The sequence below is a fragment of the Candoia aspera genome, chromosome 1, assembly GCF_035149785.1.
Source record: "Candoia aspera isolate rCanAsp1 chromosome 1, rCanAsp1.hap2, whole genome shotgun sequence".
Taxonomy (NCBI): domain Eukaryota; kingdom Metazoa; phylum Chordata; class Lepidosauria; order Squamata; family Boidae; genus Candoia; species Candoia aspera.
In genome coordinates, this window is record NC_086153.1 from 165,698,933 (window position 1) to 165,712,564 (window position 13,632).

At 38.2% G+C, this 13,632-nt stretch overlaps 1 protein-coding gene and 1 long non-coding RNA gene across 2 annotated transcripts in view; one reads left to right on the forward strand and one right to left on the reverse strand.

The window, feature by feature from the left end:
- The window catches only part of COL4A1 (collagen type IV alpha 1 chain), a 147,699-nt gene extending 139,566 nt beyond the window's left edge, over positions 1-8,133 (forward strand). Inside the window, exons 51-52 of the mRNA XM_063317784.1 lie at positions 5,170-5,342; positions 6,947-8,133. Of these exons, the coding sequence (XP_063173854.1) occupies positions 5,170-5,342; positions 6,947-7,028 (255 nt within the window). The 3' untranslated portion in view covers positions 7,029-8,133. The remainder of the gene's footprint in view (positions 1-5,169; positions 5,343-6,946) is intronic.
- Positions 8,134-12,634: 4,501 nt separating this feature from the next.
- On the reverse strand, positions 12,635-13,237 carry LOC134489085 (uncharacterized). The gene is made up of 2 exons (XR_010067075.1): positions 12,976-13,237; positions 12,635-12,729 (listed from the first exon to the last, which is right to left on the reverse strand). It is a non-coding gene; the product is annotated as an uncharacterized LOC134489085 (long non-coding RNA).
- Positions 13,238-13,632: the final 395 nt, after the last annotated feature.

Sequence of the window (13,632 nt, forward strand, 5' to 3'; positions counted from 1 at the left end):
GGTGAGCCCTTAGAGGCAGTGCTCACTGAGATAACAGGCAAGAAGATGACCTTACCACAGCCCCATGGAAGGAATACAGTCCAAATCAATTCAGTACCTTCTTTCCTTTAAAAGGATTACAAGGTTAGATCCCTCAGACAATTCCAGGTCAAAATGGAATGGAAATTACAAAACCACAATCAAAGATTCCTTTCAGTCATCTGTCACATTTGCTTCTTGGTTCAGAATACTTCCTCATGACACCAAGCCACTCCAGAAAGCAGTAGGCCATCTCCTGGACCTTAACTAAGATTGGTTGCAAACCAGATCAGATCAGTGGGTGAAAAGTACAGTTCCATAAAGACATAAGCGTAGCCTAGACCGAGCTCTATTCTAGTCCTCTATTTTGTTTATCTCAGTGGTTAGTAAGATGCCTCTGAAATGCACAAAAGAAGAGGCAGAGACATACCCATCTCCTGCCATTGCTCCCCTGCAGCTTGTATTTGGAAGTATGCTGCACCCAACCCAAATTCAGAATGATGAATCTTCAAGATTAATAGCATGAGATAGAGAAGTCCTTTATGAATCAAGAATTTATTTCTGGTGTTTGCCCACCAGCCAAGAGATGAATTTATTGGCTCCTCACAATCATAACATCCTTTGAAACATCTGAAATTTGTCTTTACTAGAGAGGGAAGCTCTCAAGCACCCATGTCCCAAGTGATTTTTTTATTTTTAGTGCCCCAAAATAACTGAAATGCCAGGATGATGTTGATTTCAAGTGGTGAACAAACATTTCAGCAAAAAGGTGTTTCCAGTTCAAAATTCTGAAGTCCATCCTGGTGGTCATTGGTAAGGAGGTCTTTCTGGCATTGCTAACTCTATTGGAAGCATACCACTTCATCTAAATGAGAGAGAAGAAAAAACATAAATAGCATGGAAACTTATATCAGAGCCATGCATTTGATTTGACTTCAACTCTCCAGATGTTTATGGCAATTTACAAGTTTCTCTCATGGATGGAAAACATCTGTATTCCATAAAGATGGAATCTCACAGTAATCTAGCTGACTGGTGCAGCTGTCAGACAATATAAAAATCAAAATGAGCATTAAATTATTCTTTTTAATATTTCATATTCAGTTTTGGCAGCCCAATCCTGGATTTGTTTGCCTTGCAACAGAAAACTGAAGTATCAATTTTTGTCAACATTCCCATGTCTGAAGTTGTTTGGGCAAGATGCTTATATGACACATTGGCCTGCAGGGCTTCTGAATGCCTTTCTTTCCCTAAATGATCAAGAAGATCAGACAAAATGAACCCAAATGATCCTGGTGATTCTGGTGACTCATTGGCTTCAACACTGTTGGTTTCCAGAGCTCCTAGAATTAGTGAGGCAGAATTACTGGAGAATACCACTCAGGAAGGAACTACTAATCTAAGGGTCAGTTGCACATCCTCTGCCAAGCCTTTTCCATCTGATAGTGTGGAGGCTGAATGGCAGAATTTAAGTTATTCAGCAGAGTTTCTGAAGAAACCGTTGTCTTCTTGGAAAGCTTCAACTAATAGAATTTATGAAAGAATTTGGAAGGCCTTTTTGACTTGGTAATGATGATGTTTCCATTAGCAGTCTTGCTTTTCCATTCTGGTTTGGGAAGTCAGAATGACCCACTTCCTGTGAGAAGCAAGATTTTTTTTAAAAGATCCTGCCAGTTTGCTACAGCAGGAGATACCATTTCCAAATTGGAAAAGGCCCTCTGGGGTGCTTAGAAAATAAGTCAAAATGTACAGCAAGTATTGTCCTATTTTTCTCCCATTAGATGTATATCTCCTTTGGTCAATGGAAAACAGGACAATATTTAATAAAGATGTATATACATTGTCTTTGTCCATACTCCATCTTAAATTACATCTGGAACAAATAACACTTAAACACTACTTGCTTTTTTCCTCCTCCTTCCTTCCTCCCTTTTTTCCTGGGATTTAATTACCTTGCCCAGTCAAGAGTTCTTGTAACTTCAACAGCTTTCAACTACTTTGTAAATAAACTTTCCATTTGCCAATAAGGTATTGCTTCAATATTAACAAGTATGGGCCATGGCTATTCTTTTTTCGTTCTATTTTTGTGTTTGATTTTAATATATCCTACAGGTTTCTTCTATGCTCATTTTTACAGATGTATGAATGAGTTTCTCAGCCTTGTGTGTGATTAAACATTTGAAGTCAGTATCAGAAGTCACAGCACAAGGAAACAATTATTGTATTAATCAACAATAAGTACTTCATTGTGACACGTACCATGTCCTTGAACGTAATCTAGACCAGTGTTTCTCAACTTCAGCAACTTTAAGATGCATGGACTTCAATTCCCAGCCAGCATGGTAAGATGCATGGAGTTGAAGTCCACGCATCTTAAAGTTCCTGAGGTTGAGAAACCCTGCTCTAGACTAGCATTAAGAATAAAACATCCATCAAGGGACTTCCAGGGAAGACATGGATGACTGAGCACAGCTCCTCGAATAACGGAGCTGATGATTGCAGCGGAAAGAGGAGCTGGAACCTGATCGGCTCCTTGGAAACTTCTCTCCAGATCAAGGAGAGATCTAGTATTGCCCTCAAGTTTGCTTCGTACAGCAGCTCCACGCCCTGTGGAGAGATCACAGCCTGATCTCTGGTGGGTTTTAGAGCTCTGGAAGCTGTGGGAAAAACATCCTGCCTATGCTGTGTATCAGTGCCTCTCAAAGAGACACTGGGTTTGTCAACTTCCTTTCTTAAATACTCTAGGAAATTTCCTCCTATAGAGTTTTTGGATTTTAAGGACCTCTGGAAGGGCAAGTAATGTTACACCAGGAGGTCCCCCTTCTACCCCGATGAAAGAATTGCTATGTAAGTTTTAAGATTAACAAGAAAAACATTTACTTTTGGGAAACAACAAAAGGAAAACTAAAATGTGGACTTTGGAAAGCTAAGGGGCCAGATGGACTAGAAAGTATATATTCTGTGGGATGTTTAATAGATTTGCAAAATATATATGTGAAGATTTTGAAATTGACTGAAAGAAATCCTCCCATGGGAATGTTTTGGTGATTGGAAATATACATACAATAAGAGACCTTGAAGACTGGCTAGAGGGAACTAGAGAGAACTGAAGGTTACATTTAAAGGGGAAATGATTTTTTAATTTTTTCATTATGGAGTATTGGACTTTAGAAGAATTCAAAGCTGTCTGGGAACAGTGTATACAGAATTTTCTTTTAACTGGAGAAGAGTTTTTATTGAATAAAACAGGTCAAGGCTGATTTAAATGTGCATTTAAGGATATCAGGTGACAAGAGAGATATCGGAAAGGATGCTAACTTCGACTTGCAAACTGAAGCTGATTTGAATGTTGTTGATCTGAAAATTGAGTTAAAAATGCTAGAGTCCAAGAATGAGTTGGAAACAGATACTAAAATGGGCTTACAAAAGATACCAGCTGATATCGTAATAATCAAAAAGAATGTGCAGATAAAAAACCTGAAGACTGACTTGGAAAGCCTCTCTATTTTGGATTTCCAAAAAAACTATCTCAAATCAATGAAGATATTTTTGAGAGGAGATAAAGAGAAACTATTGGAGTTATTCGTGAAAGCAGATAAAGAGAAAATGACAAGAAATCAATCTGTGGGTCCTTCCTTGACAGGATTAAAGAACAAGCTTTTTAAAACAGAAGATTTATAAAGTGAACTTATCTGATCAGGGTAAAAATATATATGCTGTGGTTTCTGCTAGTCTTTAATGGGACTTTTTTTGACAAGGATTGAATGATGAGGTCTTAAGGGTTTTAAAGATATTGGGGAGAGATTTCTTTTGTTTTCCTTTTTTGGGTATGGGATAAGTTGGTTTATGCAAATGTTTCGATTAAGCTAAAATATGTATATTACTATCTCTGGTAGCTCTTAATAGACTTTTGCTGATTAAGATTGAAAGATGAGTTTTTATAATTTATTGTTAAGGGATGAGATATGGGAAGAAGAGTCCTTTTTTTGCTTTTTTACTGAATTACTAGAGAAGGTGTTAAGTTACGGTGATTGTCTATACTTGTCTGGAGGGAGGGGGGAGTCATCTTTTATATATCTGTCTTTTTTGTTTTTCTTTTTTTCACTTTCTTTTGTCTATCTCTTTTTTTACTTCTTTTTCTTTACTTTTTATGTTTCTTGTAGTTTATATTAGTGTTTTATCTTTGTATCTTAAAACTGTAAAAAAAATAAAAGAATAAAACATCCATCAATTCACTATAACCTTAGAAAGATAGGTAAGAGAAAGAGTTACTCTCACCAACTATATTTTTATGACCTTTTCCTTGTCTAACCCTCTTAAAGGAATCCTTGGCTTCGTCAGCACCATCCTTCTTCCCCAACTTTCTTTTGTGCTTTCAAGAAACTATCCTCAAAAATTGTAAGAGTTGTGACATTCATTTTTGAATTTCAGCCCCTGAAATTCATAGATCTCAGAGCAAATACAATAAAATATCTCAGAAAAAGACAGTTACACTCTCTGTTTAAAGAGCAATAGTATGGACTAAGGACCATCTCATATGTTTTTATAGATTAAAGTTGTATAAAGTGAAATTTTAACTCCCAAGTTTGGGTGTCATGCTTTCCAATAAGGGCAGGCATAATTTTGTGGCTGGGGGCTGGACTTTTTCATGAAAATCTTTTGAGCATTGCAGCCAGTGTTCTGCTGATCATGAAAATATGAACATCTGTCCCACTAACATACTGCTTTTTTGTGACCACATTTTAGTAACTTTATTTGGAGTCCTCTACAAGCTACATGCTCACTCCTGTTTTAAGAGTAATCCTAGACAATGATTTTTAAGGAGTGGGACTAATTTAAATATAGTAGATCTTCATTTTGAATAGATATATATGGGACTGGGCTGTAAATCATTGCTTAAAGTCAGATACCAAGGGTTTTTTCCATACATGGTATTTAAATTAAATTTTAAAAAATTAAATAATTTTGTTATGCAGTCCATTTAAATTTACATTGATACAAATCAGTGCACTTCAGGTTCTGTTGCCAGCCATAAAGTTATAGGGTACAAATAATGAACTGAATTATTGATAGTTACTAGAAGTCCTCTATAATTGTGTGCAGTAAGAACATTTGTCCCTATAAACTAATGCACCTTGTATCACTTGGTAGCACACCAGCGCAGGGGCAGAAGGCTCCGGGCAAGCACTGGCCTCTCCAGGCTCCTGCCTTGAAGAGTTTCGCAGTGCGCCGTTCATTGAGTGCCATGGGAAGGGCACCTGCAATTATTATGCCAATGCGTACAGCTTCTGGCTTGCCACCATTGAGAGGAATGAAATGTTCAAGTAAGTTGGAAGCTTCTTATATTAGCTGCTGTAAGATAAGGGGTGTTTTTACCTATGTTCCATAGTAAATGTAAGTATAACTGGATGTGATAAAGTAAACTGCAAGTTTTATCTATTTTTGGCTTGTTTTCCTTATTTTTACCTGTCCCAATATTACAGTGGTTTATGGCCAATTTTGAGTTCAACCACCCATAGTGCTTTTGAGCATTGCAGCCAACATTCTGCTAATCGGTGGTCTGCTCTGTGAAACAGCAATGTCTCCTCGGTCTCTTCCAGTGCTTATTTTGGGGCATATTTTCTGTTCCAAGCTTGATGTGGCTACTATTTCCACCTGCTTATCAAAACTATATGGAGCAGCGGAGCTAACTGAGAGAGTGGACACTATGACTTCTAGCCAGGGAAATACCAGGCCACCATATTTGTTGGAGGCAGTTTATAGAAATGGCAATTCCTACAACTTAGGAATTTGCTTTCCATCTGGTTAGGGAACAAAGCTCATTTGATTTGACCCTTCTAAGAATCCCATCTTTTATGTATCAACTTGGAATCAATCATGCCCCCGAGTCACATTAGTGAAATGGGCAGTCATATAAATCAAGTTAATTACAGGTAGTTCTTGCTTACTGACCACTCGTTCAGTGACCGAAGTTGCAACAGTGCTGAACAAGTGGTACTTATGACCAGTCCTTGAAGTTTTGGCTGTTGCAGCACCCCCATGGTCACATGATCGTGATTCGGACACTTAGCAACCGGCTTGCACTTACAATGGTTGTAGCGTTCCGTGGTCACGTATTCACCATTTGCAACCTTCCCTGTTGGCTTCCCAAAGCAAAGTCAATGGGGAAGCCGGCAAGGAAGGTGTTGTCGTTCTGGTAAGTTCCCCTGGCCTTCCTGTGCTTGCACTGTGCCGCCCACCCTCAAGCCTTCCAGCACTTGTGCTGTCCATTCACTGGCCTTCCTGTTCTCATGCCACACCATCCACCCCCAGCCTTCTTGCACTTGCACCACGCCATCTACTCCTGGCCTTCCTGCTCTTACGCGTGGCCTGCACCAGTCCTCCCCCAACCCATGCGTGGCCTGCGCTGGCCGTCCCAGGGCCTCCCCCACCCCTCATGGCATCCCCCACCCCTTGTGGCACCCCTGCACTTCTTACCTGAGTCTCCCGCCACTTCCTGCTTAATGGCCCACACGTCTTGGGATTAGGATGGCAACTGGGACTGCCAGGATTGTCATCGCTAAGTGATGCAGTCACGTGATGTTGCACTTTACAACTTAGCGACAGGAATCCTGGTCCTACTTGCTGTTGTAACCCAAGGACTACCTGTAAATAAATACCAAGCTCAGTGGTAGCTTGATATAGGAGTCTGCCAGACTCAATATGGCCCAAAGATGCTGAATTTGGAGAGTTATGTGCTCAAGGGCAAAAGGAAGCAACATGATGCCCTTCTAGTGGTTTTGACTTCAACTCTTTTCAGCAACAGGTAGCCTCACCCATAGAAAGAGTGTGTGGAAATGATCACACAAAAAGTCTGGACTGTAACAACAAATTTCACTGTGCCTTTTGTATTTTCATCACTGATAGTGATTTTGTTTTCAATTTTCAGAAAACCTACGCCTTCCACACTGAAGGCTGGAGAACTACACTCAAATGTTAGCCGCTGCCAAGTCTGTATGAAAAGAACATAATGACTTCCCCGTTGTACCTAATTTCACAATATGGTGCTATTTTGTTAACAGCAGTGAAGCTTAGGCATGTATCCTATGTACCTCATTGTTACCAGGTATAAAGCCATCAAGTGCCTTACGGGAATCTGCCTGACTAAATTCTCTACTTTTTTGGCCTTTATTTGCTGAAGAGGAAAAAGATGCAGTGGAGACAATGCTTCAGATGGCACTTTTGAAGAAACCTGATTTTGTACATCAATGTGATGCACTGAAACCTGCTCTAAATTCAGAATTGGGGGGAAAAAGAGAAGGATCCAGTTCTGCCACATGTATGCAACTCCTTTTTTCTATGTGTATGCATTACATATATGGGATTCTATCATAATTAGGATGATTGTTAGACAAATTAACCCATACAAACAGGACTTCTGGACCCAAAGTATTGTTGAAGAGCAGTATTCCTGATTGACACGACAACATGCCAATGTTTCCTCTTGCATTGCATTAAAAGGCCTGGAGCCAAGGGAGCAGAGTTCTGGCTGAGGGAATGAAGGTTTCTGCTCTGTGGTACTATGTGGCCCTGTCTAGTCCACCTTCCTAAGGAATACAGGATGGACCAGTGTGTGTGCAAGCTGATTGATGTTGAATATTTATGTATTAGCCATTCTGCAAATGAAGCATTGAACGGTTTTTAATTATAATGTATTTTTTCTTAATATCCACTCTTATGTTAGAGGAGATATGAGAAATAACTAATCCTCCTAGATAATGATCAAATTGGCTAGGAAAAAACCCTAGTCAACCAGTCAACCACCTGGTGATTACTACAGTAATATTCAGGCCTTGAGCAGCTTCTTTATGGATTTAATATTTCAGGGTTTTTAAGCACTAATACACTGAATGACTTGATTTTAACAGATGAATGGCCTTATGATTTGGTGAAGTTTTTAGTTAATAAACTCACATGCTTTTTTATAAAATATGCTGATAATTCAAAAAATCATATGTAAAACAGGTTGTATAAAAATTGTATTAAAATACTTTTAAAAATAGGCCCTCTTGATAAATCCTTCACAGTGGACCTTTTAAAATTAAAGTCTGTAATAAAACAATTTGTATAAAAATATTGTTTGCAACAATGGTTTGTTGATTTTGAGAAGCTGGTTGTATGGACTTAAGGTTACACTGATTCCAGATGTGTAGCCATCATCTTAGAACTGATATTTGCAATTGTTCCTATTCTTAGTCAACACATTACTCATGTGGGTAAAATTTAAGATATTCCTTTAAACTATTCAGAATTGCAGAGTGGAAATCTAGCAAGTATTATCTTGTAAGCATTTAAATGGAAATGCAGAAGACTGATAAGGCAGGTCACTTACATTTAAAAGAACACATACATAGACATGCATAGATCAACATCGGCAGGGATAATACTTTCCGATACTAGTATGGAATTCTGTCAGGTTAGATATTCTTAAAAGTCTTGGGCTGAGTTAAAAATCTATTATGGTCTGTATGAAATAAGAAACATAGTGGAGGAGGATGTTCCAATGGAATGTGAGACAATCAAGCACCATTCAGAATGAAGCTTTGAAATTGATTTGCTGGAAATCTAATTAAGCAACTCAAACAAGAATTGGATGAGTTAACAACTATAATCCATTAGGACTTGAACTTACCAAGTCCTTAATAAACAACTAAAAAAAATGATTTTTTCAAGTTTTAGATTGCTGAGACTGGTAGCAAAGCTTAAGATATTACTATGAAAAAAAGCTTGGTATTGGAAAAGTTCAGGAAGATATTAGAGACTTTAAATGTAGGAGTTGGCTGATGTACAGAATAAAAAATAGTTTGAGAATTAAAGGAAAAAGAATGTCAAAATGACTATTTGATTAGATCTCTTACTTCAATACTTAATGACAAGCCATCAGATCTAAAGTTTCAGATAAAGATGGAGACTATAGAATCTTTACTCCTAGATTCAATCAGATGTCAAAAACCAAGGAATATACAGTAATAATAATATTTGTAAATGCTTGGGTGAGAGACAGAATTTTGCAAAATGTTTGTGAGATGGAAGGGATAAACTGAGATAAAGTGTAAGGGCGAGGTAGTCATGTTACAAAGAAAAAAGCCTTAAAGCCTTTGACAGAAGAATGATAGAAATGGTATAAATGGGGATTGCAACCACAAAGAAGAGAGGATATTTCTGCGCTTCAAAAGATGAATAAAATCTTATAAAACTAATACTTTATAAAGAACTAAACAAATCAAATTGTTGATTACAGTCATAAGGCCAGATACAGTAAAATATCGAATAGTAGAACTCTTATATACATCAATATATATAACAGAAAAACAAAGAGTATAATACATATAAATCTTCTAAAGAACTGATAGAGAAGAACCTCTGAGGTTTAAATAATTGACATAGAAGAAGAAGGTAAGATAATAAGAACCTTTTTGCATTTGGGGCTTACCAGGTGGTTGATTGTTATGAAACAAGTGTTTAATATTGTTTCATATTAGTTGAGAAATAAATAAGATGAAATAGAATGGCATTGTATATACATATACATATACACAGAAAGAGAGAGAGTTTAATAGAATGTCAAGATGGGTCTGGAAGAGGAGAACTAGAGCTGAACATAGAATCCCCTAAACTCGAAGAATCGGAGAATTTAATCTGATTAAATTAATTAAATCTGTGCTCTTATGTTCACATGTGGTCTAAATGGGTTGCAGAGGTGAGGGTGAGGTGAAGATGCATGGAGAGGGGAACTGGGGGCGGGTTGGGAAAAGGGGATATAAGAGACAAATCCAAATCTTTATTATTATGGCTATAGGCCAGAAGTCAAACACAAAACAATAAATACAGCAAAATGTGTCTGTGTGTGTATACATACACATACTACGTCTCAAATTCACATTCCTGGGTGCTCCTAATGGGTTCTGCTGATCAACGGGCAAAAAGACCTTGACACAAAAAGATAACCCAAACACATTCCTGCTTAGCGCAGAGAGATAGAGCGCTCGGTGCAAGGTTTATCAGCCGCCCCCTCCCAGTTAGGAACGCGCGTCAGCGCCCTGGCATGCGAACCGTTACGATGTACAGACACATCGAAACGGTGAACATGACAGGCATATGCACTGACATAAGGGAACATTTTGTAAAGTCCCAGCAAAACAGCCAAAAGCAATACATCCAACCTGGCCCATTGACGCTTCAGAACAGTAGTGGAAGAAAGGTAGGAGGCTGGTGCATAACCATCTGAAAAGATCTCACAAGCTGTGAGGTAAGGAGCCAGATTGATCTGAAAATCAGTATCCCAGATATGCTGCTTTACTACCTTTCCAAGCCTAATGGCTCTCCAAGGAGAGTTCTAGGGTGTGGAGCCAGAATAACCCTAAGAAGCTTAAACTTGCTAATTCGAGGATGTTAAGCTTTGTGAAAAGGAAAGACATGGATGCCCTAGAGAAGCTGAGAAACGGCACTGGCCACAAAGACCTGGTAAGCTGTAGGGATGAAATGTGCTCCTTTTGAATCGCAAAATCTCAGGAGAGCTGGAAAACTACTGTATGCTGACCAACCCCATCCAACAAAGGAAACGTGTCCTCCAGGACACTGAAGCCTAGAGCAGCATACCAAGTTATTTCTATGCTCATCTGCTTGATAGAATTTCCATTAATTTTCCAATTATGGATCTTGTAATTGTTTTGTGCAAATACTAGAACTTTATTTTTCTGATGGTTTATAACAAGTTTTTCTTCAAGGCAAAAAGAGACAAATGCCTTTTATGCCCAACTTATTCCAAATTGGGAGACAGACACGATTGCAACATCACATGCATACCAAACAGCTGGAACCTCTGTTTAATAGTTCAGAAGGTGTATTAATAGGGTGATGGTTAGGAGCCAAGAGGCCCTGGGTTATTGATTTAATACACACACTGAAAAGTCAGGAGCTAAAATGCACCCCTGCCTCACCTCTCTGTGTGGGAACAGCTCCAGAAAGATGTCCTCAAGGATAGCATCTAACAAACAGGTGTTAGAGGGACAGAGCAGTGTTTGGTCTGTTGAGAAACCCCCTATTTTTTCCCATAGGATCAGATCAAAAACTGATTTGCAATCGATGGCTTCTCTGGGTTGGGAAGAATATTTTTCATCTAAATGGTGAAGGACCAGACAGTATTCTAGAGCTGATTGGTCCCCTCTAAAACCAGCCTGTTCCTCAACCAGAATATTCACACTTTTAACCCCATCTCATACTTTTAGATAGAGATCTTTGTCATGTAGGTTGCATTAAGCAGGCTAATGGTCTATAGTTGGCAGGATCAAGTTATTTCCTTTATAGAAAGGGATAACGATGGCATGGTTCCAGTCTAACAGAAAACATGCTGCCTCTTAATATGTGTAAATAAAATAGCCACCAATCTTTGTTCTCCTTTAGTAATTCTGGAACTTTTTCAGATCTTAACTGTGTAATATGGTCTTTAACCTCAGATGTAGACACAGATGGCCAGTTAGAAAGAGCATTTGAACAGGAAGTCACAACTGGATTATTTAATTATTTCATTGTGAAGATACTCTGGGAATGATTCTTTCGTGTTTCTGCAGCTATTTGGCAGGCTGAACCAAAGCCTCTATCATTAAAAGAAATGTTACTACGTTCTCTAATTTGCTATTCCAAAGCATTCTATGTACATGTTCTTGGTTGGTTGAATGATCATAGAAAAAAAAATATCATAGATTGTAGATACCGAAACAAGTATTCTTTTTATTTGTACTTATTTTAACCCAGAAGCTGTCTTCAATATTGTCAGGTTCACTGAATTAAACTTCTGAACAGTTGTGAATAATTTTATCATACAGAACAACATCTCCTCCTTTTTCATTATTCCTGTTCTTTTTAAACAAATTATAACCTGCAACTGCTGTATTCCAGTCATGGGAATTCACCCAATAAACCTCTGTTAAAGAGCTTGTTCTCTGTACAAGCTCATTCTTCCACTCTTTTTCATATTCTGAACAGTCATATATAGAAAATTCAAACAGCCAATTTCCCCCCCTGAATGTTCACTGAATAGTTTTAATAGGTTCCATTAAAGAGAGATTTGGGGAAATGGGGAGGGGGGAGGCATTTGAAAGTTTATTCCTCAGTCCAGATGTGAGAGTTGTGGGGGGAAAGTGTTTCAAAGAAATTCTGCTTTAATTAACTCCCTACTATGTAACTGAGGCTGAGAATATACTCTTAACTGTTTTCAAGATTCTGTGTTTGCCACAGACTAGCATTCAAAATACCATTCTGAACTCCATGGCATTCTGGCTTCCTTGGTCTTGCCAGCTCATGGGCCTTGCCAAACATTCCCGTTCCTTCTAGAGTGTGTGAGTTCCTTATTTCAGGGTTTTCATTTCCAGCCTCTACAGGATACAGTTTAGTACATTTTGGCCAAATATATTTGCCAGTCCTTGTGAGGTACAACCCATCCTGGGCCAGCAATCCATTAACAACTTTTGCACTGAAGGAGCTTTACCTTTCCTTTAACCACTAGCTTTGTATCTAATGTTGTTGCATACTTTGCAAATCAACCTTTGCATTTAAAGTATAACACGTAGGCTCAAAGAACAGTTTTGCCCATTTTATTTGTGAACTCACTTCATTTAACCTTTTGGATTCCAATCACGTATCTCTCTCACCTCCGAAAAGGTATCTATAAGTCTGGAAAATTTTTCTCATATTTAACAAAGCAAAAACAAACCTCCATTGCAATTAAATCAGAACATCATTAAGTAGGCATTTCTAATTATCCATTTTGCAAGGAAAACAGCTAGTTGTGTGGAGCATAAAAGGAAAGGAAATTAATCCCTCTTGCCAATCATGTGAAAACATTTTTGTGCTATAGCTGGAACAAAATGTTATCCTGTAACTTACAGAGAAATGTAAATACAAAAGTGGACAACTCACACTGGAATTTAGTTTACGTGGTGGCATGTTCACACCATCAACCATTGGAGTTCATTGTTTACAGCATGTGTAAGCTTTTGTGTAATCCTATTGTAATAAGGAATCATACCACGTTAATAATATTTTTGCTAATTCGGAATGAGCAAATGGCTTAATAAAAACTGGACTGTAGTATAATTCACACAGATGCAAGTAACCCTAATAGAAATGACTGAAACTTTGGCAAAGATGAGTTCCCTCAAAACAAAACGAGAACAGTGAAACAGCTATATCAGCATGCTTAGTAATTATTATCTAGCTCAGTAATAATAATATTAAAGATGACTGTGCTATTTTGGATAGTTTTCTATTCTGTAATCCTATCTGGATCTACCTAAGAGGGTCACTTAGTGAAGGGGTCATAAAATCAGCCACAGGCATTACGCAACAATAAGCTTCCCCCTTCATATTGTTATTGCTGAGGACAGTGCAGATCTCTGAGGCAGAGAAATGAGGTGGGGAAGAGGAAACAGAGCAACAAACACTCCACACTTCAAAGAAATCTGCACCCCTAAGCAGGGGTCGGTATTTAGGAAATTAACTGAAACAAGCCTGGGTGGACAGACCTTTCCTTCGGCTCTGAAGAACCTTTTATTCAATTTAAAACAAACCAAAAAC